This window comes from Tinamus guttatus, unplaced genomic scaffold, assembly GCF_059628265.1.
Source record: "Tinamus guttatus ecotype Peru unplaced genomic scaffold, ASM5962826v1 Tinamus_guttatus_pri_ptg000444l, whole genome shotgun sequence".
NCBI classification, from domain to species: Eukaryota; Metazoa; Chordata; class Aves; order Tinamiformes; family Tinamidae; genus Tinamus; species Tinamus guttatus.
The window spans coordinates 691850-719126 of record NW_028288978.1 but is presented as its reverse complement, the minus strand read 5'-3'; the positions used below and the strand labels follow the sequence as shown (position 1 = coordinate 719126).

The 27277-nt window shown below is 45.3% G+C and overlaps 1 protein-coding gene across 1 annotated transcript; it reads left to right on the top strand.

The window, feature by feature from the left end:
* CDC20B (cell division cycle 20B) lies at positions 1-27277 on the top strand. Its single transcript, XM_088531975.1, has 5 exons — positions 1-45; positions 21664-21939; positions 23020-23145; positions 23873-23990; positions 27074-27277. Exons 1-5 carry the CDS (start codon positions 1-3, stop codon positions 27172-27174), a joined length of 666 nt encoding a protein of 221 aa, XP_088388101.1. The 3' UTR covers positions 27175-27277.

The following is a 27277-nucleotide window of genomic DNA, read 5'->3' as shown; positions in this document are numbered from 1 at the left end:
ATGGGCTCGCCTGAGCACATCAAGACGGATAACGGTCCAGCCTGTGTCAGTGAGTCTGTCTGACGCTTTCTGATGACCTGGGGAGTACAGAATACCACTGGGCTCCCAAACTCTCCAACTGGTCAGGCATAAACAGGACACTCAAGGACTATTTGCAAAAGTTCAATTCAATAGTGGACCCAAGAGAGTGTTTGGTTAAGGTTCTATTTGTATTAAATCATCTCTGTGTCTTCAGGGACAATGTTGATCCGCCTGTTGTAATCCGTGCCACCTGTGTTAATGCAGGCACTCCCACTAAAGAAATGATGGTTAATTATTGTAACCCTAGAATGGGGATCTGGGAGGGCCTCGCCACTGTCATATTCAATGGTCGAGGGCATATGTGTGTTTCTACACCCACAGGTCCACTATGGGTTCCCAGCAGATGGACTCATCCAGCAAAAGGAGTCGTGGACGCGAGGGAGCGTCCTGTCAAAAGGGACATGCAGGACAGTGGTGGGCAGCAGCGCTGCTGATGTTCTGGGTACTGGGCTCTGGGACGGAAGGAGCTCCAGGGTACCATCCACGGTTGTTTGATCCTCGACAGAACATTTGGGTGACCTTAGCTCGAGAGCTAAATACCACGCGCTTCTGCGCTAGTCTGGCCACCCCTAGTACCCCCTTTGTAACATGTCTAGTTGGGGTACCTGTGAACGAGACCACGTGGAAGTATTTCTGGAATGCAGTAAAGGCAATGCCATCGTTGGGGAATCCCCAAACTTTGAAAAGATTGACAGCACTCGAGAACTTGGCAACGGGAATCAACTGTTTCGATCTTTGGAGCCACAACCTGCCTGCAGGGCCTGAACCACAGGAGATAGAGTTAATAGATTCTCTTAATGCTTCTACTTACCTTTATCTTAATGCATCGCAGAAGGGTTGCGCTTCGGGTCATAGTAATAATTGTCGCAGTAGCTCTCAGGCGCCCACCTGGTTGTACCCAATCGGCAACCGGAGTCCTTGGAATAAATGGTGTGGTAAGATCTCCCACAATTCCTCACATCCGGGATCCAGCCCTGTAACCCTTTGGACGTTGCCTGCAGGATATTTTCTCATATGCGGCAACCGGGCTTGGTCCGGAATTCCATCAAAGCCCATAGGGGGTCCATGTACAGTAGGCCAAGTAAGTATGGCTTTGCCCTGGGTCCATCCTAACAGCACCAGGGTCAAAAGAAGAACTCGACGAATGGCGCGTAGCATAACCCAGACGGAGGACTGTAATGACAACGTCCATCTCTGGTCCAAGTGGGAAGTAATTTTGACATCCTTCTTTGTACCGGGGGCGGCAGTGGTGCGAGCTCACAAAGTCTTAGACACCCTGTCCTGCTGGGTGGTTAAACAAGCAAATGTCACCAGTCATGTCCTCTCTAATCTTGCGCTAGATTTATCACAGGTGCAACATGCGGTGCTACAAAACAGAGCGGCCATCGACTTCCTGCTGCTAGCCCATGGGCACGGATGTGAAGACTTTGAAGGAACGTGCTGTATGGATCTGCAAGACCACTCTAAGGCAATCCACCAGCGAATCCAACAGCTGATGGAACACACCAGGAGATACAGAAAGATGTAGGCTTCTTTGGACTGGATGGGTTTACTGGTCTATTGGGTATTGGAAAGAAATTCACAGGAAAGAAATTCTTTCTCACATGCAATTGGAACTTCCTATGTTTCAACTTACACCCATTACCCCTCACCCTGTCACCGGCCACCACGGAGAAGAGCCTGGCCCCATCCTTCCTACAATCACCCCTCAGATACTTGAACGTGTTGATCAAATCTCCTCTCAGCCTTCTCTTCTCCAGACTAAACAGGCCCAGCTCGCTTAGTCTTTCCTCATACGATAAGTGCTCCAGTCCCTTAATCATCTTCATGGCCCTACGCTAGACCCTCTCTAGAAGCTCAATGTCCTTCTTGTACTGGGGAGCCCAGAACTGCCCCCAATACTCCAGGTGCGGCCTCACCAGGGCTGAGGAGAAGGGCAGGATCCCCTCCCTCGACCTGCTGGCAACGCCCCTCCTGATGCAGGCCAAGATCCCATTGGCCTTCTTGGCCACATTTATTTCTGCCTTTAAAACAAAATATATGTGTTTGGCCAACATATTAAAGATGCTGTAGCGCTCAAAATACTTTGCCTTTTTATGGAATACAAAGCCTGAGGATCTCACAGACCTTTTCCTACCCGACAAATCTTCTCTACATCTCTCTGAATAAGTTTAATCCCGTTGTTCACTTTTACAGATGGGGAGACTGAGGCAAACGTTACTGAGGGCTATACAACACATGGATGGCAGACATAAGGGTCAAAATGCAGGGCTTTTGATCTATACTTCTCTACTTCAACACAGGTCTTCTGTCTTCTAACGAGCACAAGACAGTAGCTTGCACAGTTCCTTCTTTGGTATTAAACCTCTAATTTCAGCAGTCCTATCCATTTCTGAGGGAGGAAAATGGCACAGGTTCAGTTTCACTGTAGAAGCAGTATCATCCTTTCTCTATGTATCTATTAGCTGATATCTCAGAATCACAGAATGGTTAATGTTGGAAGGGACCTCTAGAGATCATCTAGTCCAACACCCCTGCTCCAGCAGGGACACCCAGAGCACGTGGCACAGGGTGGCATCCAGGCGAGTTTGGAAGTTGTCCAGAGAAGGAGACTCCACAACCTCTCTGGGCAGCCTTTCCAGGGCTCTGGCACCCTCACAGGAAAGAAGTTCTTCCTCACATGGAGGTGGAACTTCCTGTGTTTCATCTTACACCCATTACCCCTCGTCCTGTCACCAGCCACCATGGAGAAGAGCCTGGCCCCATCCTCCCTACAATCACCCCTCAGGTACTTGAACATGTTGATCAAATCTCCTCTCAGCCTTCTTTTCTCCAGACTAAACACGCCCAGCTCACTTTGTCCTCATATGACAGATGCTCCAGTCCCTTAATCATCTTAGTGGCTCTCTGCTGGACCTTCTCTAGAAGCTCAATGACCTTCTTGTACTGGGGAGCCCAGAATTGCCCCCAATACTCCAGGTGCGGCCTCACCAGAGCTGAGGAGAAGGGCAGGATCCCCTCCCATTGACCTGCTGGCAACACTCCTCCTGATGCAGGCCAAGATCCCATTGGCTTTCCTGGCCACGAGAGCAAACTGCTGACTCATGGTTAAACTGTTTTCAACCAGGACTCCCAAATCCCTCTCTGTGGAGCTGCTTTCCAGTAGGTCAACCCCTAATCTGTCCTGGTGCCTGGGGTTATTCCTCCCCAGGTGCAGGACCTTGCACTTGTCCTTTTTGAACCTCATGAGGTTCCTCTCTGCCCAACTCTCCATCCTGTCTAGGTCCCTCTGAATAGCAGCACAGCCCTTTGGAGTGTCGGCCACTCCTCCCAGGTTGGTGTCATCTGCAAACTTGCTGAGGGTGCACTCTGTGCCCTCCTCCAAGTCATTGATGAACAAGTTGAAGAGCACTGGGCCCAGTTGTCAAGGGTCACTCTCACGCTAAGTGCCAGGGCCCTCCCCACAAGCCAGAGCGAACAACAACTCCACACAAAGCAAGGTCAACTCCACTCTGCTGTTGCCTGCAGCAGAGCTTTATACCGGTGCAGGTGGGCATGTGCTAAGGAACAGCGTTCTCATTGGCCAGCTACAGATTGCCAGCTGGTTAGTGCTCCTCCAGGTGCTTGGTTGCTAGGCATCAGTCCAGTTCCCCACAAACTCCACTTTCCTATATATTCTTACTAAGGCCCCAACATCTCCCCCTCTTTTTTCCAAAAAACAAAAATTAGCAATAAACATTGCAACATTTACAAAAAACAAATTAACATAGCTGTAAGCCTCAGCATTTCCCCTCTTTTTACAAAAAACAAAAATTGGCAAAAATCAAAATATTACAAACAAAAACAAAGTAACATAGTTGCAAACACAAGTATGATCATTCTGGTCACGCTTTTATGATAGTGTTTCATTTTTAAATTCCCAAGACAAAAGAAAATGGTCCCAAAGGAATACACAATTTCATTTTGCTTACAACCACAGAAATTCTTCTTGGAAAGGTAATTGTGCTCTTCATTTCAGCAACAGGAGAAGGAAAAAATCTTGCCCTTTGGAGCTGGGGAGGGTGGGGGTCCAAGTTAGTATGGTCAGACTGGATATGCTATCATTTTTAGTTTTCAACCGCTGGAAAGTTCTTCCAGTCACGGAGTCTGCCGCTCTTTTCAGTTCCAGACCTTGAGGAAGCTGTCCCACGATCCTGTTGCCACTGCCATTCCATCATCAGTCACACCTAAGCAACTGACACAGTTACCATGACCGGCAAGGACACCTGCTCTATTAGCTTTCAGTGTATCCCAAACATTGCAGTTGAAGTCATCATAACCAGCTAGGAAGAGACATAGCTGTCCCAGATTATAAGCTTGCCATCCTGGGAGGCACTGACTAGAAGCCTGGAATCAGTCCCCCAGTGCATTGCGTAAATTTTAACCAAGTGTCCCCGGAGTGTTCTTCTAGTACACATTTGAATTCTCCCCACGAGGTCAATGTTGGCTGTGATCTGAGCCACGATGGCTTTGGCACATGCTTTCCTAGCATCCCTGATTTGGTTTTTCAGTTGCTCGGCCTCCTGGCATACCTGGTCAAGCTCACTCATTTTCCCATGCTAAAGTTGCACTTCACTGCCACCTCTGAGAGGATCACAAATCTGCCCTTCCATCCACTGCTCATTAACGGGCCCGGTTCGTTCGTCCACCCGCCCTGGCCTGCTTCCGGCAACACCGCGGCTTGGGGGGTGGGAGAAGGAGGAGAGGGCAGCGGTTGTGGGGAGGGGGGGTGGGTCGCTGGCTCTCGGCTCCTGCCCAGGGAACCAGTGCATGTTGATTCTAATATGTGCACATCAGAGTCTCTAATCACTGTGGATTTTGCCACAGAGAGGTCAACTCCTGCGCTTCCGCGGGTTGCGGTGAAGAGTTCGCAGAGGCAGCCATCGTTTGGGGATACTTGTTCGCTGCGTCCCTCACAACGTGGCAGCTCCCGTTTCCCTGCAGTGGCGTGCCGTTCTTACGAAACCGTGATCGACACTCCACTGCCTTATGCCCGAACCTTTGGCATCTTGCACAGGTCCCATTAAATCCTCTCGGGGCCATACCTTCCATCCTGAATCTGTTAGGACACTTCCTTTTCATGTGTCCTAATCGACCACATAGGAAACATGTTCCATGAAATCTCTTGTCTCCCTTTCTAGACATTCTTTCTCCTTTAATTGCTGTGGCCAAAGCCACACCATGTATTTTTGCCTTCTGTTCTTCCTCCATCATTGGTGTTTGGGCACAGGTCTCTATCATCTGGACAATTGAAGCTCCTGGTGGCAAAGTAGCTAATAGTTGCTTACAAGTTTGGTTTGCGTTTTGAACTGCTAAATCTTTTGCCAATATTGCTTTCATTTCCGGAGGCACATTAGGTGCCATATCCAGGGCCTCCTTTAGCCGATCAACAAAGTTGGAAAAAAAAACTCATTCGGCTTTTGTATTATTTTTGTGTATGGTAACTGTGGCGTTCCTATTTGTGGTAGGGCAAGAAAAGTGGCTAGCGCTGCATTTTTTGATTGTTGTAGTATCCTAGGGTGGAGCACTGCCTGGGCCTCGGTTGCCCAGTAACGCCCATTCCCCATCAATTGATCAAGGGTGGCAACCCTTAATGGATCATCCATACTGCGATTTAGATTCTCCAATTGTTTTTCCTCTAATCTTTCCTGCCATTTTGCCAACCAAAGCATATAAGCGGTAGAGGAAAGCAGAAGCTCCATTATCGCTCTGCTATCTGCAGGCACCATATGGGAATACTTAAACAGAGCAGAGACTTGATTTCTCACCAACTTATTGTCGTGCCCATATTGCATTATTGTTTTTTGTAAGCCTTGAACCAGTTTCCAATTGAGAAGTTCCCACCTAGGGCCCTGGGCTCCCATTACTACAGGAGCTGCTAGTGGTGTTAATACAAATTCTCCTTGTAACTGAGCATTCTCTATGAGTCCTTTATACCGTGCTCCCGCATTAAATGTTGGATCAACAGATGGCATTCCCTCATCATTACTTCCACCTATAGTGGTTGGGAGCTCCGGCAACAATCCTTCTTCAGCTGGGTCACTTCCTCCAGCTGCCTCTTCTTTCCTTTGAATCTTAGGAGTATCTTTTCATGCCTCCCACTGCTCCAATTGTTTATCTACATTTTCCAAGCCCTCCACTATAGCCCTGTGGGCAGCCTTATAGGCTGCCTTCACATCTCTGGCCTTGGACCCGCTGTCTAATCGCCACATTTGTTCTAATAACTCTGTCATTCTCTCTGCTTGTCCCCGAAGTTCTTGTTGCATTTTTTGAACCACGGCATTATCATCGTCCGATCCATCTGGGATCAGTACTTTAATTGGGTCCACTTCCATTTTGGGCGCTGTGGGGGTTGGTTGCTTTTCCCCCTCCCATTCGGGCGCTGTGGGAGGTGGTCGCTCCTCCCCCTCCCACGGGGGGAGATACTCATCCACTCCCCCCCATACTTCTCATTCAGCCATAGTTACCAGACACGCCTGTTTAGATGAAGCTTCTGTTTTCTTATTATCTATTTTCTCACATTGACTCAGCTCAGTATTGTTAGTATACTCAGAACTTTCAGACCCATTCTCCTCTCCTTCTTCTCCATGGAGCGCTTCCCAGAAAGCAATAGCGACTAACCACTCAAACATAGGCCATATAAGACAATATGTTTTTGTGAAGCGCCACGCTTCCTCTGAGCCTAATTGTACACCATCCCATAGTTCTCTTCCTACTCACTCCCATGACTCAAACTTATATGCCTGGGAGGCTTCTTCTATGATTTTTCTCTTCTTACAAAATAGCAATAAATCAGTTAACTTGGTTTTTGAGACCTCAATCTTAGCTTTTTGAGCAAGCCTTAAGAAGCGTTCGACAGTATCATGTTCCATTGCTGTTGCAGTAACTTCCACTCTAGATGCGGCAATTCCCATTCTGACTCACCAGGTCGTGGTCACAATCCGCTTTTCTCCAGTAAGATCCCTCGCGTACTCGCACGATCACGTCGCCCACGATCACATCGGGGTCACCAAATGTCGAGGGTCACTCTCACACTAAGTGCCAGGGCCCTCCCCACAAGCCAGAGCAAACAACAACTCCACACAAAGCAAGGTCAACTCCACTCTGCTGTTGCCTGCAGCAGAGCTTTATACCAGTGCAGGTGGGCATGTGCTAAGGAGCAGCGTTCTCATTGGCCAGCTACAGATTCCCAGCTGGTTAGTGCTCCTCCAGGTGCTTGGTTGCTAGGCGTCAGTCCAGTTCCCCACAAACTCCAGTTTCTTATATATTCTTACTAAGGCCCCAACACCCAGTACTTGTAGGAGAATCAGCCAGAGTCAAGATGCCACTCAATATGAGTTAGAAGTCTTGCTTAGTTTATTAGCCGAAGTGCGCGTATATTTATACCTACAAGCATCTGAGGGTTTTCCAGGCTAGTTATGATTGGTTGCTAGGAGGGTTGCTAGGTCCCGACCGCATAGGCTCTTCTCAGTTCTGTGAAGTTGTTTACCTGAAACGACTAGCTCCTCATTCCCAGCTAGCTCCTCATTCCCAGCCGGCCAAGGACAATTCGCTAACACTCCCCTGTACATTATCAGCAAGGCGCAGGTGGTGCAGATCCTCAGCACAGCATTTCCCTACAAGTACTGACCCCTGCGGGACACCACTGGCCACAGGCCTCCAACCAGACTCAGCCCCATTTATCACCACCCTCTGGGCTCTGCCATCCAGCCAGTCCTCAATCCACCTCACTGTCCACTCATCCAGTCCACGCTTCCTAAGCTTTCCTATGAGGATGTTATGGGAGACTGTGTCAAAAGCCTTGCTGAAGTCAAGGTAGACAACATCCACGGCTCTCCCACCGTCCATCCAGCTGGTCAGCTCATTGTAGAAGGCTATCAGGTTCGTCAGACACGACTTCCCCTTGGTGAATCCATGCTGGCTACTCCTGATCACCTTCTTTTCCTTGACATGCCTAGAGATGGTCTCTAGGATGAGCTGCTCCATCACCTTTCCAGGGACGGAGGTGAGGCTGACCGGCCTGTAGTTTCCCGCCTCCTCCCTCTTGCCTTTTTGGAAGACTGGAGTGACGCTGGTTTCTTCCAGTCCTCCGGTACCTCCCCCGCTCTCCATGACCTCTCAAAGACGATGGAGAGCGGCTGAGCAATGACCCCTGCCAGTTCCCTCAGCACTCTTGGGTGCATCCCATCTGGGCCCATAGATTTATGGGTGTCCGGTTTGCCTAAATAATCCCTAACCCAGTCCTCCTTGACCAGTGGAAAGTCCTCCTCTCTCTTGGTTCTCTCTCTTGTCTCCGGGCTCTGTAGTTCATGGGGACTGGCCCTAGCAGTAAAGACTGAGGCAAAGGCGGCATTCAGTAACTCTGCCTTCTCTGCATCCTCTGTCACCAAGGCACCCTCCCCATTCAGCAGCAGACTAACATTTTCCCTTGCCTTCCTCTTGCTGCTGATGTATTTGTAGAAGCCCTTCCTGTTGCTCCTGACACCTCTCGCTAACTCCAGATGGGCCTTGGTCTTCCTCGTTGCACCCCTGCATTCTCTGACAATGTTCCTATATTCTTCCCATGTGGCCTGGCCCTTCTTCCACATTCAGGGAGCTCCCTGAAGAGGTCAAAGTTAGTTCTCTTAAAGTCCAGGGTTGCAATCCTACTTCTTGTCCAGCTTCCTCCTCGCAGTATCGTGAATTCCATCATCTCGTGGTCACTGCAGCCAAGACTGCCCCCAACCCTCACACTTCCCACTAGACTGTCTCTGTTTGTTAATATCAGGTCTAGCAGCGCCCCTCCCCTTGTTGGCTCATCAACCACCTGCATCAAGAAGTTATCTGCAATGTTCTGCAGGAACCTCCTGGACTGTCTGCTCCTAGCTGTGTGATTACCCCAGCAGACAGCAGGGTGGTTGAAGTCCCCCATAAGGACCAGGGCCTGGGATCGTGAGGCTTCTTGCAGCTGCCTGTAGAAGGCCTCATCCACTTCCTCTCCCTGGTCAGGAGGCCTGTAGTAAACTCCCATGACAGTGTTGCCCCTGTTGGCCTGCCCTTCAATCCTCACCCACAGACTCTCAGCCTGCGCTTCGTCCTCCCCTACGCTGAGCTCCATACATCCCAGTTGCTCTCCCACGTAAAGAGCAACTCCGCTATCTCGCCTTCCTGGCCTGTCCTTCCTGAAAAGCCTAAAGCCATCCGTGGCCACGTTCCAGTCATGAGAACTGTCCCACCATGTCTCAGTAATTGCAACGAGATCATGGCCCTGCAAACACACATGCATCTCCAGTTCCCCTTGTTTATTCCCCATGCTGCATGCGTTTACATAGAGGCATCTGAGTTGGGCACCCAACGTGCCTTTCTTTCTCTTATATGTATAGCTGGTATGAAATTGTATCCACTAAATAGATGTCATTGCCAGAAATCAGGCTCTGTGTGTTTCAGCTGAAGAAAGAGCAGGTAAGGACATTACTTTGACAGACTTTGCAGATGAAGTAGTGCTGTTTCAGCAGTGAAAATATCTTCTGAATACTGAAAACTCTTCCAGAGCCCAGAAAAGCTGCCAAAAAGAATGATCTTTGCAGCCGCCTTCATCCAGCGGCATCTCCTCCAGCAGTGTGCTCCTCTTGGCAGTACTATACATTAAGGTGAGCGATCTTTTCCTGATACTCAACAGAGCTTATTCCTCAAAACAAAAAAATAGATTGCTCATATGATTTTATTAACTGGTGTGTTTCCAAGAGCTATTTTAATTCACCTCTGCTCCTCATGCAGGCTGAGGCAGACTTGGCTGGGGCTCTTGCACGGAGAGGGAAGGCACAAGCATGGCAGGACAGGGTCTAGCCTTTCCCTACAGCATTTCCCCGTGGAGATCGGTTGTGATCTTTAGCCAAGACAATAAAATAGTGAATGGAAAAAAGATAGGAGATAGGTGACAACAGCGGTGCGCTCCAGCCGCCCGTGCAGCGAGGAGCTTGTGGGAATGGGATGAAAGGAAAAGCCCCTCTTGTATCCCGGCCTATGGCTCACCTCAGCTCGCCGCCCACGCCGAGTGATCTCCTTGCGTGTAAGCAGTGGAAGAAATACGGACAACAACTGTACGTACAAGGATGGCCCCAAAATCCCTGCCACTTGCTGATATACGGCCTGTCTGGAATTTATTTCCAAATGGTGGAGACTGGGGGCCCCATAAAACTTTGGAGCTTCAACCCAATGAAATGAGGTGAGTAAAATACATAAAGTGGGATACCGTGCAGTGAAGTATGCCTTCAGTCAACTGCAATTCTCCCGTGGCATCATGATGGATACTCCTGCAGTGACGCTGCTTGCTGGTGTTTCTGACCAGCATCTGCCTTGGCCTTCTCTTGCTCCCTCCCTTCTGCTCCCCACAGCCGTGTCGCGTGTCAGGATAGAGGCCGGGGCTGCTGGCCATGGAGTCACCAGGAGGCAGCGCTGCTTGGGCAAGACCTGCAGCAAGGCTGGTGCATAACTGCCCCGAGCCACACTCCAGTGCGAGGCAAGAGTGCACATGTGGAGAAGGAAAAATACAACAGCAGATGAACAAAGGGAAAAAAAAGAGGCAATAAAAAAAAATCTGCGCTGATGATGCCTGGTCTGTCTCACAGGAGAAAACACACCAGGCAGAAACACCTTTTTTTTACACTTCATACTACTGTCAGTGTGATGTTGAACAAGTGCCATTAATCAAGAGCTCTTTAATTCATTAGGCACAGTGATGTACTTGAAATGTTATTTCAGCATCATTGTTCAAAGCCTCTGTAACAGATACAGATTTGAAAAAAAAAAAAAAAAAAAAAAAGTAGGCTAAAAAGAATTAGATGCTGCATTTTAAAGCCAGGACTGGATTTAATTGGAAATAACTTTCTCACTGTTATCTGGATTCTAAATATGAAAACAGGAGAATCTACAGTGCTTTGGTTGCTCTCGCCAAGGTTTTCTCTGCCAGAGGCGTACGTGATGTGCGCCAGCAAAGCGCTCTTCCCCAAAGCACCAAGATTTGCACTCGTGCAGGAAGCTCCTGCATCCTGACTGCTGCGAGCTCGCAACTGGCTTCACATGAAAAGTAGCTGGGTATTTATCCTTTAGCTAATACCTAACCTGCCTAATATAACTGCAGATATTCTCAATAACACATCAACCACCAAAACTGCACAAAATTGTCAGCTTGTGTAATATCTGAGGGCAATGATTTCCACAGGTAGCTTATAGACTCTTCCAAACAAGACTTTGCTCCTACTGGCATTAGATTTACCTGCCTCCCATTTTTCAATGAACATCCTTGCCACGAGCTATGAGTACGACTTGCTTCTCAAGGTTGGTTTTTGTGTCTCCACCTCCCAGTGGGCTCCCTGTTCAAGTGAGGGCCCATGCCTTTCCTGGAGCTCTTCGGACAGGACCTGCTTTACATACTGAATTATTTCTGCTCCCTTCACTGATCTATTTTTGCTTTGTTTATTTCTTTAGAGATACGGTGACAATATATCCTAGGAGAACATTCTGGGTGAGGGAAGGATATATTTTTAACATTTGGCACTGTATTCTCACTCTCATTTGTGGTCCTCCAGGCAGTAGTCTGTGGGTCTGTGGGTTTTTTTTTCCCATGTGAATGTCTGTATTAGAATATGGATATATTATGGATATGGATATATAATATGGATATGCTACAAGTAGTTTTTTGGGGTAATTTGTAGAAATTTGTGGCAATTTGGAGAATTATTATTATTATTATTAATCAGAACTCATATATGATACTATTACGCTCTATGTGCCTTTCTTCTTACACTGGGTACCATGCAGCTAGGCCAATATTTCACCACAAATGTACTGCTTAAAAAATTATAAAGGCAGAAAAGTTTTGCCACCTTGGAAAATGCGAAAAGTGGGAAACCCATAACAAACTTTGTAACCTTATACCTGTCTGCTAATGAGTGAGATAAATAAACAATTGGTTTCCACATAATGGCTTATAAATAATAAACTTGTGTATATCAAGTGATTTTACACTCAAATAAGTAACCTGTCTGAATTGCTTTTTCCTTGTAGAGCGCCTAGCTACAACCTCTTGGATATAAATGCATTTATGATTTTTTAATTATGTTAAAATAATCATCCGCAGAGCACTCAGAGAGCAGAGTGTTTCTTGAGAGCAGAGAGATGATTCAGAGGAACCTGCTGAGGAGCCTTGTCAAAGTCCTGACGACACCTCAAGTTGAGCTGCTTTCCGACTTCTGTGAACGGATGACACACCAGTTGGAGACCCTTTCTAAGGCTGTGACACTGATTTCCATCAGTGGAAAGATTAAATATCAGTATTAAATATCATTAATATTTAATATATTAAATATTAAACAAAGATTAAATATCAGCCACCATCGCTAAACAAATTTAAAGGCATCTGCCTCCCTCTGCTACACTGCTGATCAGAGCGAGCAGCCCCAGTGCCAGCACGAGCAGCCCCACCCTGCCCCAAGTGTCCTCTTATTGCCATGCACCTGCAAAACCAACGCTGTTCTCAGCACTTAGACCTTGGTTAATGGTTTTGTCTCCATTAAATACTGCCTGGTACAAAAGAACCCCATAGCAAATACGTTTTGCTTTCTATGTGAAGAAGTGTTACAGTTGATCACCTCATGAGGCTGCTCCCAAGGCCATGAATGAAGCAAGCTGCCTTAGCACCACGAAGAGCTCTGCTAAGTTCTTTGCAATAGCTCCACTGCAGGTAAATAATTCTATAGTTTTATAGGATTATCTAGGCCCTGTCTTAAAATTTTGTGAACCCTGACTATGTGATTTACATAAAACATATGTAAATCCCTTTGCTATTATTTAATTTCCTTCAATTTAGCTTCCAGACACAGAATAATTGTTAATAAAACTGATCAACTGATATTGTTGAACAGTTTATTCAATTATCATTTAAATACACATTTTTCAAACATGACTTTGATAAGAACTGTGACATACTGTTCATTAATTCACTACCAAATAAATACACATATTTTATGTATTCTATAGACATTGAAGTATGTCTGTGTATGCACATGCATGTGTGTTGCCTGGCTGGGGAAATATCCCTGAAGCCTTTGGAAGTTTCCAACTCACTTCCAAGACTGCTCCCTCCTTGCCTCACCCTTCAAACTATTTCTGGCTGTAGCATAACTTTATCAATACAAAGAAATTAGGAAAATGCATGGTGATTTCAAAAATGAAATGCCACTGTGTGTGTTACCAAATGGTTCTGCAAGAAGCTAATGACCTAACTGGCATAAAATGCAACTTCTGGTAAAAGAAAATTATCCATTATTTTATATTTGGATACAATACTTTTTTTTTTTCTCAAAGAGATAAGGAAAATTTGTTTGCTCTGGCTGCAACGTTGAAAATGAGGTTTGACTTTAAACAACTTTCATTTTGATAAGAGTGATGCTAGATATTACTTCCACGCCATTTACACAGCACTTTTTATTCAATTATTTAGCAATGCTAAGTGAAACAGCATTTACTTTACTAGGCTTGCTACAGTGCCATTTGCTGAATCAGAAATGATTTATAGCATGCCAAATAAAATGAAAACTACATGTATCAGGACTAATTAATTGTATTTACTTCAGACAGTAAATATTCTTGTACATAATAATTATATTACACCTGCAACAACAGGTGAGTTTAAAGAGAAAAGAGACAAAAGGCATATTTAATAAATCACATGCACAAGGCTAACAAAATTGCTATGGGAAGTGGACAAATACAGGAGAAGTGGCTTGGCCTGCACAGAATGCCTGTCTCACCCTCCATCCATCTAGCCAAGGTATTTTCAGGCATTATCATTTTGGCACATCCCAATTAGTGACAAGAGCTGCAGAATGGGCTCCCATTTCCATTACCGATTGCTGCTAATGACAGCAGTGAGTTTATTTAGCGACAATACGCATAATGTTGTAAGTGTCCACTCTATAAAGTACCTCCTTACAGCAATGCCTATGCACAAGTGTCACATTTTTAGAGCCACAGTTAGAGCATTCATTAAAACTTTTCTGCATGCAGATGCGGTGCTCAATCCCTGCCTTATAGTTTTGGGTAATCACTAGCCTCAAGTGGCAGCAGTGTGGCTAAATGTATTGCTTCATGAAGAGGTCTCATCAGGCATCTGAAACATATTCGACATCAGGCCTATTGAGAAATCTTCTTTGTTAGCAGGATGGATTTAACAGTGGCTTTCTCACAGGTTTATGTGTTTAATTAGCTGACAGAACAGAGGAAAGTGTGGGAGCTGAAAGCTGAGGAGTGCTTGCAAACGAAAATGCCGTGGAAGCACGGTGCAAAGTGTGACCTATGAAGTATAGAGCAAAAAATGTACTTTAGTGTGCTCAGTGCCAAGGCAGGGCCTTTCTGGAGACGAGGAATCGTCAGGACAAGACTCTGCATCTCTCAAAGCGTCAGCTCCTCCCCATCCTGGCAGCTCTGTGGTTCCAGCTGACCTGCTTACGCTCTGCCTGGGGAAACGTGTGGCTCTCACCTGCTCCATGTCCTTGCCGTGTAGCACTATTTCTCTGGTGAATTAGTAGGATATATGCTCAGGGAAACGTCTGGACACCCACGTTATTGAATGATCAGATACAACAAATTTCACACTAATAATAATAATAGTAATAATGATAGCATTTAAAGGTGTTTTTATCAAAGATTGCCATACTTTATGGGAAAAAAAACCATCCATTCGCCAATGTATTTTCCTTTGTCTAGAAATTAGTCTACAAACATAAGGCTGGAGTGTTTTTTACAATAACCGACTGTGGCACTTTTGAATTCGAGACGCGTCACAAATACTGCGCTGAGAGTTTTCCTTTCCTGTTGTTGCCAGCCACCCTGCCCCTCCATTTCTTGAAGATGGGATGGAATTAAGAAAGAGAAAACAAACTAGAGACAACCAATTCTAGTCATCTGTTGCAGTCAGCCTGGGGTCGGTGACAGGCAGTGTCTCCTCGGCAGACGGGGGGCTGAGCAGGAGAGGAGGGAGCCACAGCCACACGGCCAGCGCGTGACCAGGCAGCTCATTGGACGGCCTCGCGCGTGGTCGGCGCGGGATCACCCGCCTGATTGGCTGGTTGGGTTGCTGGGCTCCGCGTGCTGCCTGGGCAGAGCAGGGGCTGCTCTGGGTTCGGATGCTCTGTAAGTGGTGTTAAAAAATAAAGGTCTTTGGCTCACCATCACAGAGACCCTGCTCCTCCATACGCCCACAAATGGCGCCCAACGTGGGGCTCGAAGACTAGCTGTCTCTCTGGTTGCACCGCCCAGCTGAACTCCGGGATTCACGCTGAAAGGAAGCGTAAGGATCAAGCTGAAAGGAAGCTTGCTTTGTGCATGCACTAAAAGCCTCTTGAAAGGAAAGAGGTAAGTGGCTGGGAACTACGGGTTCATACCTAACGAAGGAACAGAAGGACTGAGTCCATTCCTTGACAAGGTGCAACAGCCATCTAACTTAATTTACTGTTGGAAGGTTTTATGTAAATGTAAAAACCTAGAGACTGAACAAAATAGCATTACACTGAGAAAGGTCAGAAGAACAGGAGGAAAATCTATTTGACTCTGGGAGTTTGAAGTTATTGTATTTTAGACATGATTTAAACTTTCTGGTACGTCCACCCTGGAAATGATATGACTGTTTTCAGCAGTGAGGAGTTTCTCCAAGTTTTGTATCTCACTCCTTGCATGCAGCAAGTTTTCTTTGCATCATGGGCTTGCATGTGCAAGGCATCTACCCTGCTGTGCAATCTTCATGATTTTTCTTTTTTCCTCCTTTCTGCCCAGCTTGGAAGTGCCCCCCAGGAAAAGCGCAAGCCCGGCAGGCGCTTTCTCCTCGGTGTGCTGGGGAAGGGGTGGCTTTCCTGAGGAAGCCACGGAGGGAGAGACGCAGTGTGAAGCGGCCCTGCAGAAGTAGCCCGCAAAGACAAGAGTTGCCATTAGGAAGGCACTGCTGGGCTGAAGCTGCTACCCGCTAGAGCCATCTCCAGTGCGACAGAAGTTATAAATGCACGTTTGGCAGGATGCATAGCCAGGGATAGGTGCGAGAGAAAACAAATGGATGAAGGAGAAAGAACTAATTATCTAAGATCCGAAGTAGCTTTGCAACCGCTTCAGAGAAGCGAAGGGCTGAGTTTGGCGATGAATAAATACATGTAAAAAAATCAGATCGGCTGATTACCTAAGTAAATGTCATCAAGACTTTATTGTATTTTGGAATATCTGCATTACGCTAATACCATCTTGCACGATACACCGCATATTTCATAGAATCATAGAATCATAGAATGCTTAGGGTTGGAAGGGACCTCTAGAGATCATCTAGTCCAACCCCCCTGCATACGCAGGGACACCTAAAGCACGTGGCACAGGACTGCATCCAAGCGGGTTTTGAAGATCTCCAGAGAAGGAGACTCCACAACCTCTCTGGGCAGCCTGTTCCAGTGCTCTGTCACCCTCACTGTTAAGAAATTTTTCCTTAAGTTCCTATGGAATTTTTGATGTTTCAGTTTCCGGCCATTTCCTCTAGTCCTATCAGTGGCCACCACTGAAAAGAGACCATCCCCGTCCTCTGCACTCCCTCCCTTGAGGTATTTATAGACACTGATTAGATCCCCTCTCAGCCTTCTCTTCTCCAGGCTGAACAGGCCCAGCTCCCTCAGCCTCTCCTCATAGGGCAGATGTTCCAGGCCCCTGATCATCCTTGTAGCCCTGCGCTGGACTCTCTCCAGCAGCTCCACATCCCTCTTGTACTGTGGAGCCCAGAACTGGACACAGTACTCCAGATGTGGCCTCACCAGGGCTGAGTAGAGGGGTAGAATCACCTCCCTCGACCTGCTGGAGACGCTCTTCTTAATGCAGCCCAGGATCCCATTGGCCTTCTTGGCCACGAGGGCACACTGCTGCCTCATGGTCAACTTGTCGTCCACCATGACACCCAGGTCTTTCTCTGCAGAGCTGCTCTCCAGAAGGTCGGTCCCCAGCCTGTACTGGTGTCTGGGGTTATTCCTCCCCAGGTGCAGGACCTTGCACTTGGCCTTGTTGAATTGCATGAGGTTTTTCACCGCCCAGTTGTCCAGTCTGTCCAGGTCCCTCTGGATGGCAGCACAGCCCTCTGGGGTATCGGCTACTCCTCCCAGTTTGGTATCATCAGCAAACTTGCTGAGGGAGCACTCTGTGCCTTCATCCAGGTCATTGATGAATAAATTGAACAGGACTGGACCAAGGACTGACCCCTGGGGGACCCCACTAGCCACAGGCCTCCAACTAGACTCTGCACCGCTGATCACCACTCTCTGGGCCCTGCCATCCAGCCAGTTCCTAATCCATCTCACTGTCCACTCATCTATCCCACACTTCCGGAGCTTGCCCAGGAGGATGTTGTGAGGGACGGTGTCAAAAGCCTTGGTGAAGTCGAGATAGACGACATCCACCGCTCTCCCCTCGTCTATCCAGCCGGTCATTTCATCATAGAAGGCTATCAGGTTAGTCAGGCAAGATTTTCCCTTGGTGAATCCATGCTGACTACTCTTGAGCACCTTCTTGTCCTCCATGTGCCTGGAGACAACAGCCAGTATGAGCCGTTCCATCACTTTTCCGGGGACGGAGGTGAGGCTGACTGGCCTGTAGTTGCCTGGGTCCTCCTTCTTGCCTTTTTTGAAGACTGGCGTGACATTGGCCTTCTTCCAGTCTTCCGGCACCTCCCCCGTTCTGCAGGATCTTTCAAAGATGATGGAGAGCGGCTTAGCTATGGCATCTGCCGGCTCCCGCAGCACTCTGGGGTGCATCCCATCAGGGCCCATGGATTTGTGGGTATCGAGGTTCCTTAGGTGCTCTCTGACCCAATCTTCCTCTACCCAGGGCAAGTCATCCTCTCCACCAGCTTCTTCTCTTGCCTCTAGGGCCTGGGGCTCTAAAGGGCTGCCCTTGGTAAACACCGAAGCAAAGAAGGCATTGAGCAACTCTGCTTTTTCTGTGTTATTTGTAACCAAGGTGCCCATCCCGTCCTCCAGCGGACCCACGTTTTCCCTGATCTTCCTTTTGCTGTTAATGTATTTGAAGAAATTTTTTTGTTATTTTTAACGTCCCTTGCCAGCTTGCCTTCCAGACGTGCCTTAGCTTTCCTTGTCGCATCTCTGCACTCCCTGACTATGTTCCTGTATTTCTCCCAGGGGGCCTGTCCTTTTTTCCACATTCTGTATACCGCTGCCTTCTGCTTGAGCATTGCCACAAGCTCCCGGCTCATCCACGCAGGTCGCCTGCCCCCTCTGCCTCCCTTCCTACACACAGGGATGCACTGTTGCTGGACGTGGAGGAAGTGCCGCTTGAAAACTAACCAGCTCTCTTGGGCCCCCCTTCCTTCTAGAGCACTAGCCCATGGGATTCTACCGAGGAGGTCTCTGAAGAGGCTAAAGTTGGCCCTCCTGAAGTCCATCGTCGCAAGGCTACTTACAGCCCTGCCTCCTCCTCGTTGAATCCTGAACTCCACCAACTCATGGTCACTGCAGCCGAGGCTACCCCCCACCTTAACATCTCCTACTAGGCCCTCCCTATTTGATAGCACGAGGTCCAGTAGCCCACTTCTCCTCGTCGGCTCCTCCACAACCTGCGTCAAAAAGTTATCGTCGACGCTCTGCAGGAACCTCCAGGACTGCTTATGCCTGGCTGTGTTGTCCTCCCAGTTGATGTCGGGGTAGTTGAAGTCCCCCATGAGAACCAGGGCCTGTGACCGTGAGGCAACATCCAGCTGCCTATAGAAGGCCTCATCAACCTCCTCGTCTTGGTCAGGTGGCCTGTAGCAGACACCCACCACAGTGTCTCCCACATTAGCCTGCCCTCTAATCCTTACCCACAAGCTCTCAAGTCGCTCATCCTCCACTCCCAGATTGAGCTCCATGCATTCCAGTTGCTCTCTCACATAAAGAGCAACTCCACCACCTCGCCTTCCCAGCCTGTCCTTCCTAAAGAGCACATAGCCTTCCATGGCAGCGCTCCAGTCGTGCGAGCTATCCCACCACGTCTCTGTGATTCCGATGAGATCATGACGCTGGGACCGCACACAGATCTCCAGTTCATCCTGCTTATTCCCCATGCTTCGCGCATTGGTATACAGGCATTTCAGGGAAGCAACAGAGGCCACAGGTTTCCCAGGAGGGGTGAAAGAGGACCCTCTGTGATCATTTCCTACCCTCACTTCCCCACTACCATACTCCCGCTGGACGCCATCTGACCTGGGCTGTGCGGTACTGCTTGCCGCGTCAGTGTGCCACTCCCCTTCCCCCTTCTTGCCTAGTTTAAAGCCCTCCTAACCAGGTTGGCCAGCCTTTTTGCAAAGAGACGTGTGCCCCTCTTGCTAAGATGAGTCCCATCATTCCCCACTAGCTGTTGGTCATCAAACAGAGACCCATGGTCATAGAAGCCAAAACCCTGTTGCCAGGCCCAGCGGCGCAGCCAGTTGTTAAGCTGCCAGTGTTAGTTGATACTAAACAAACAATCAGTTAATAGAATGCTGTAGTATTTGGAGTGGGTTTTTTGAGTGAGTTAAGTGACAATAATGAAGCTTGCACATCCTATTATTGCCAGGTGGCATAACCTTGTTATAGTATGCATTAGTTTCAGATTGTATTTTGGCTTGGTCAGGTGAGCCGAAATATTAAAAACTGCAAATCTCTTTGAAGCAGAATCTTAAAAACTGCAAATCTCTTTGAATAAGAATTGATAATGAGGTGAGAATGAGCGTGAGAAACATGATGACTATTGAGAAGTTTTGTTGAGATAACATTTATAAAATGTGCTAGGTTTGACAAATGACCAGTTGTTTTAAAATTAGGAGAGTTAAAAATATGAGAAATGTTTATATAAGCAGAAAGAAAGACATGGAGTTAGTTTTCATTGTCATTGAAATAAGAGAACTGTTCTTATGCCAAACTTCAGTATAGGCAATTGACTTTTTGGGGTTATTTAGGCCTTACTGATGCTTGTGGTCAAAGTAGCCCAATAACACATCCTTATGAAACACTGCATATGTATCAGTAAATTAACCTATCTTATTGCTTTCTACTTTGTCTTGTTTTTTAATTTGTTTTTAGTAAAACGGATGTCATCATCCGTTTCATTCATTGTGTGAAAAACAAACAATTCTGATTTCTTATGGCAAGCAAAAAAAATCCAATAGGAAAGAAAATGCAATGAGAATTATTAAGAGCTCAGTTCATTCCCACTCTTACTGCTAGAGTGGTAACACTGGTAATTAAAATTTGTTTCTGTTAGTCAGATTTCTGTACTTACTATATAATAGGAAAAATCTCTATGAATTCCCAAGAGACAAGTGATGACAGCTTAGAATATTCCAATGTACATATTTTCCATGAAGATGACCTCCTTAATATTCACTGACAGACTGGTTATTTGGATTATTTCATGCATTTGTGGACTTCATTGGTCTCAAGAGCTTGACTGGTCTGTACAAGCACAATAGGTGGAGCCTGTTTGAAGTTTTTGGAGCTTCTAAATTGCTTGATTTGTATCTGAAGATTTTTAAGAGCTAGTATAGGAAAATCTCCAGTCATTATTGCTTTAAATAAATATATCTGAGGTATATGATATACAGTTTTCACATGTCCAGAAAGTTGACAATAGTCTTAAGTTTCTCAGTGTCATGAACACAAATGGAAGTGTAAACTGCCATTGGGAAGCTGTTTTATTTTTTTTTCCCAACTTTCTAAGGATACTATCTACATTAAATCTATAACAAAAATATGTGCTGTAAGGTGTTTCTATTATTTTTTATTCAACTCTCCGATTGATATGTAGAACCCAGGAGCTAAGCTGTAACACTAGCTATGCCTCCAAGCAGGGCATTTCTTTCTTCTTTTGGTAGACTGATGTTACTGGCTGCAGTAACGATACGTAAATGGAGAGTGCAGCCTCTTGGACCCACAGTTCATGCTCCGTATAGTGAGTAAGGTAGAAATCGTCCCCCGGAGAGGCACAGCCATGAATCTGTTTCCTAACAGGCGATTTGTGTGGCTAATTCAAACTGTGACAAACAGAGGTGATTGGTGCACTTCCACTTTCAGCCTGAAAGTGGGAGGTAAGAAGGGAAAGGGAGGAATGACAGAACTGGAGCCCTTTCTGAGGAGTGCAGTTATATACTGCCTTGTGTTTGTGAGCAGAGTCACAGCTGGCCTTGGCAAAGTTTATGTTGCCGAAACAGCACTTTTGTTAAAGAACAGAAAAAAAACTATGCTAAAAACTATGTTAAATATCACTTAAACAAGATGCAAGTCAGCATTATACATTGAAATATATCATCAGGGAAATGGAAACTGTACTGGAGAATAACTTTTCTGCCTAACCTGTACCGAGCAGGTGCTTGGTTCCTTTTGTCAGCCGCCTCAACAGGTTGAGTGCACTTCTGATACTGCAGCTTGTCTTGCTACTTCAGTATTGTGCTGGACATGTGCCCCCTCTGTAGTTTGCTTCTGAAACCACTGAGGAAATACCAGTGTCACAAGGTAGTCTGTCATCTTTAATATCAAATCTATATTGTCTTTTCTCATCTACAGTGGTTCAAGATTAGGATCTATTCATCACCATGATGTTCGGGTTGCTCAGCATCATATTGGGACTCTTTGCCAAAACAAGCAAGGCATTTGCAGCCTGAAATGGTCACTGACCAACCGGTTGCTGGCAAGTGGCTCTAGTGATGGAATATTGAATATCTGGCATAGTGACCCTGGTGTGAAAGTGCAGTCACAGCCACTGAAAACCATACCTCATTCCTCAGCTGTCAAGGTATGTGGAGAAGGACAGGCTGCGCTTCTGTATGTGTTCTTATGAAATCATGGTGCTGATGTAGACAACTGTGAAACTTCAATGATAACTCAGTGATGCCTGCTTCTTTCTTCTGCCCTTGTTGTGGTGCAGTTAATTTTAAGCCACATTCTCCTCATGTAGTATTCTCTGTCACAGGTAAGTTTGCTAATGCTGAGTGTTTTAGGAGCTTTTCCTAGATTAGTAGGCCTTTGTAATATAATACCAAGCACAATACAAATAAATCTACACCTTACTACTTGCTTTCTGTCTTGGACAGAGAAAAAAAAATTGAAGTTTACTTTTGGGAAATTCTCTCTATTCAGATAAATTTAAAGATAAAGATTCTTTTGCCCTCCTGTCCATACTTGTATTTCATGATATAGTAGCTGGTAGCAAGGCATCTGAAGTACGAAATTGGAAATGGGACAGCTCAGATTCCTCACCTTGATAAGATGCCACCCTGTACAGTAGATAGGATAGATACCAGTGATAAGAGTCTAGCATTTATAAACTTGCTTATACTCCCAGAAAAGCCTGAGACTGGATTGAAACTCTGGTATTAGAGTGAAAGTTGTTGGAATAAGTGGGATTCAATTCTTATTAGCTTTCCTTTAGGTAGAATCTGGACCTTGGGCATATCCTGCATGTATCTCAGAAGAAACCAGGCCTCTAGTAAGTCCTGTAAGTCACACTGTGTGGGGTTTCCCGATGGCTTGGTTTAGGCAGTAAGTCAGCCTGTGATCTAATGGTCTCTTCTGGCACGGAAATGTGAATCTGTGATCCATGAAGTGTAAGAAGGGAACCTGGAGTTTTGCAGGCTTACATGAAAACAGAGAAGGCTACTGTGAAGCAATGACAAACGAAAGCTGAAATGGTATTTGGAGTTTTGATCCTACATCTGTCTGTGTGTGTGCGAAGAGAATGATACGTAGTGATTAAAAGAAAAAGGTACATTCTGGGTGCTTGTTGTAGTCATTTCTTTAACATGGCTAGTAAGTAAAATCTGTTTCTGCCTTTCCCAGCTAATGTCCTGGTCTTTCTGGTCTCTGTTTTCTTTAGGCTATGAACTGGTGTCCTTGGGAGTCCAAAATCCTTGCTACAGGAGGTGGAATGAAAGATGGTATTTTGCGTGTCTGGGACATAAATCATGAGAAAACCATCCAATGTGCAGCTACAGATTCTCAGGTGAAATGATGAAATGTCTGCGTATTCAGACTATGGTCATCTTGTATAGCATGTTACTTTGGCAAACTCCCACTGACTTTGAGGGCAGCTCTTTAGAGAAACGAACAGCAGGATTTGCTCTGGAGAAACATCTGTGCTACTTTCACCACTGCAGTGTGTGATTTGTGATTGGACTCGGAAGTAGTTTTTTGTTTCTCATTGACCACTTCTGTCTCAAGTGGTTGAAGAGAAGGTGGCCTCACGGCCAGACACTTTTCATCATCTTTTCCTTATTGGCAGTAATGGTTTTGGCCAAATCTCAAACGAGGAGAGATTGTTGTGGAGCAGGCAAAGTTCCCAGAGTGCTGGGGTGGGGAGAGGTGCAAGTCGGAGGGCAAACATCAGTCTCTGGAGTTTGAATGTTTGGAACCAGAGGATAAGGATGTCAGCTGAAGGAAAGCAGTGTAACTATTGTTGATTCTTTTGGATCTATGCTGTCTTACTTGGCTGAGGATCTGTCTGTGGAGCTCTAGTTTTGTACTGGTAGGCTGCAGTTATGTTTAACCAGGACAGTGATGCAGCTATGAAGTATTGTCAGAGGTGAGATGAGCCTTCTAAATGAATAAATTTTATGCTGGGGTTATTTATCAGTAGCTTGTTTAAGCATTGCAGATATCATTGCAGATTTCCAACTGCGTGGTGTTTATAGGCTTTCTGAAAACTAAAGCAGATTTTTAAATTGCAATAGATTTGTTCCTTGCTCTGGTTACCCAGAACCAGTGAACTGATGACTGGACAAGGCCTTCCTGGAAATCAGATGATAATATGGAAGTATCCTACGCTTATCAGTTCATCACAACTCTATGGCAAGTATTTCAGTTAAGTTTTAATTATTTCAGTTAACCATCTTTCTGTCTAATCAGTATGATTTTGCAAATACATACATAATGCATTTAAGTAAAATGAAGTTTAAAAAGCATCACCCACATATCCTATCTCTAGCCATGAGGCATGGGATTGGAAATGTCAATTTTTAAGCATTCTGTAAACTTTGTAAAATGCCATTTTTTTTAAAAATTATAGAATTCTCTCCTATTATTTCTAAGGCCATACCAGGTGTCAGATGTGGAGTTCTTCCTTTACCTAAGGCTTGCCTAGAGCTTGGCTGAGTAAGCTAGTGTCAGGTTGCTTCCATATTTTCTAGGTGGATTACCTCCTAGATGGCACAACCTGTATGTGATTCACTGACAATAATATACACAAAGAAGATTTTGATTTTGCCCCTAACAAAAATGATATTTACAAATACTTTTTTTTTTTGTTCCCTGTTGAGGCATTTGAAGGCACTGATAACATTTTTTGTATATGCTGTACTCTGGGATGCTGTTCTGGTAAGCAAGAAATTGGTTTCTACTCTAGCCTGTTAGGGGAAAGCATAGAAGACTCAATACTAAGGTGGAAGACAGAGGTTGTGTGGATTATGTGTGGATCCTTGTATAAAGCTGCTTCTTTATGTGCTTTTCTTTCCACATATATATATATATATATGTATGTGTGTATATATATATATATATATATATATATATGTACATATACCCATTTATATATAGCTCTAAAGGTAGCTTTCTTTGAGGAAAGATCTAGAGGTAACACAAGAGAAGTGACTCAATGTGTCTGTTGTGCTACAAAAGTAATATCTACATTCAATCTTTACTACTGTAGCTACTTAACTACTCAGGCTGCTCAGATCTGTATGAATCTTCAATGCACAATATACAATGAAAAGATTTATTTTGAAAATAATGTATAGTGCAAAACATTCACTATGCAAATCAAATGCATTAATAATGTGAAGCAGGGAAGTTCCTTATCATCCTGTTTCCTACTCAGTTTAAACATTCATAAGAAAAACTATTTTTCCTGAACAAAAACATCAGATAATTACTACATGGATATTCCTGTGGAGACTCTTGCAACATCCAAGAAATTGGATATTGGAGAAAATTGTCCATGTATCAAAATATTTTCAGAAAACTACTGTGATAATTTTAAGATGACTCTAAATCAGTCTCAGACACCACATGATTCTGCACTGAAAGAAATTAGTTCTCTTTATTGAATTTCACTATTAGATCCTGCTGCAAATTACTGAAGACCTAGACTAACAACTCAGCAGTCTCAGCTATTGTTGGACACTTTAGGAATTGAGGTTGCCTACTAGTGAGCACATTCAGAATAGAGCAACTGGAAGATAATCTTTCTAAAGCGCAAAGTTCATTTGTGGATTAGGAACTTCTGGTAGAGCTAGGAAGGCAAACTGCCAGGTATTTAATTTTGGATTTAAACTTCTCTCTGAAAAGTTGTTATAGATTAAGGAAAGCACATAAGCAAACACAACATTTATGTTTTGAAAAGTAACTAAATTTAATCTTGAAACCATGAAGTAAAATTCAAGTCTTCCCACTCAGAAAAGATGGAAATGAACAATTTCTACTGTTCTGATTTCTCCCCAACCCTTTCTCACTTATTTGTGTCTGAAAATATTAATCAAACTTCAGTTAGTGTTGTAAATATATTTTTAAATACCTCTAAAGGCTATATATCTGATACTTGCTTCTTAAGAACCCTGTGCAATGTGAACTCATGGTCATCTATACTGATAAAATAGTGTACCCTTGAATAGGAGTTAAATTTGAAAAAATATATATCCTGAAAATAATTTAGTGTAGAGTCAAAATTCTAGTCTCATAGTCTAAATGATATATATGTTATATGGCACCAGGACAAAGATAGTTGCTTTTAGTCATTCTGGATCCAAAGAGCCATTCTAGCAGCTTCACTAAGGTAGGGCAGACAGACCAGCTATGGAATTGTTATGGATCCTCCTCAGGTACCACTGTGATAAATCCCCCAGTCCTGGAGAGCCTCGCAGTTTCCCATATGTGCATCCTCATGATGTTCTGTTGAACTAGAGAAGTGCTGCTGTCCCCATTGTCACCAAGGGGAACAGCAGCGCTGAGGGTGGGAGGCCACAGGCAACCTCTGTCTGAGCTGGATGTCTAAGACCAGATTTTGAATGAGATGCACTGTGTCTCAGAAATTCCTTGCTTGCTTTAGGCAGCATAATGATTAAGTACTCCACCCACCCAAAGAAGCTAATGGTATAGTAACTTATGGTAAAAAGCCTCCCCACATATCTTGGCACAAGTGCCTAAGGAAACTTATGGTGTGACATTGTGCAAGATCACACAGGAGGTCTCTGGAGAGCAGTTAAGGAAGCAGAGATCTCTGCTTTATAACAGAATCTTGTCTGGCCACCAGGTTCAGAGACAGTTTATACTGAGGAAGATAATTACCAGGTTAATGATCTCATTGTTGTTTTTGTGCTGCTAGACTGAGGTAGCTTCTGGCTTCCACTGTCTAGCTCCCACTTTACTACAACTACAGACAAACTCGATATGAATTTCAAATAAATTATTCAGTGGGATAATTATTAGAAGATCTCTTTAGTAGTAACTGCAGCTGGAGACACTATCTCATAACTGTTGGATCAGCATCTGCAAAGAATGTGCAGCCAGATGGTAATGCTCAGCTGAGACACATTACCAGTCCCAGATGAGATTCTTCTGGTAAATGCAATGGAGAATTGAGAGTTCAGGTTTAATATTCTTCTTGGACAGAAATGCCTTCTCAGTGTGGTACAGTCCTTACAATTAAATCCTCATCCCTAATAGGAAAAATAAAATGCTTCAATTCCTTCATAATGTGAAAGTACTCTCTAGATAAGGCAGGATTCAGTGAAAAAACACATCTTACGCAGCACACTTGGCTACTGCAGTGGAAATAGAACAAGCCAAACTGTGGGTGGGTGATGGTGAAAGTGCACTGTGTTCTCGGTGTAAAATTGTGACACATCTTTGATATTTTATTTGTGTATTTTATTTTGCAGGTCACAAAGGGAGAGTGCTGCATGTAGCCCTGAGCCCCGATGAGAGCAGGCTTTTTTCTGTGGCAGCTGATGGGACAGCTTGTGTGTGGAAATGCCACTAGCCTGAGCAGAGTAGCCACACCAGCAGGGCTTTTTCAGGTGGTTATCTGAGTTCATTCTTGTGAATTCTTTCCCTTGAAAGCAAGCGATTAAGTGCATTTGGCC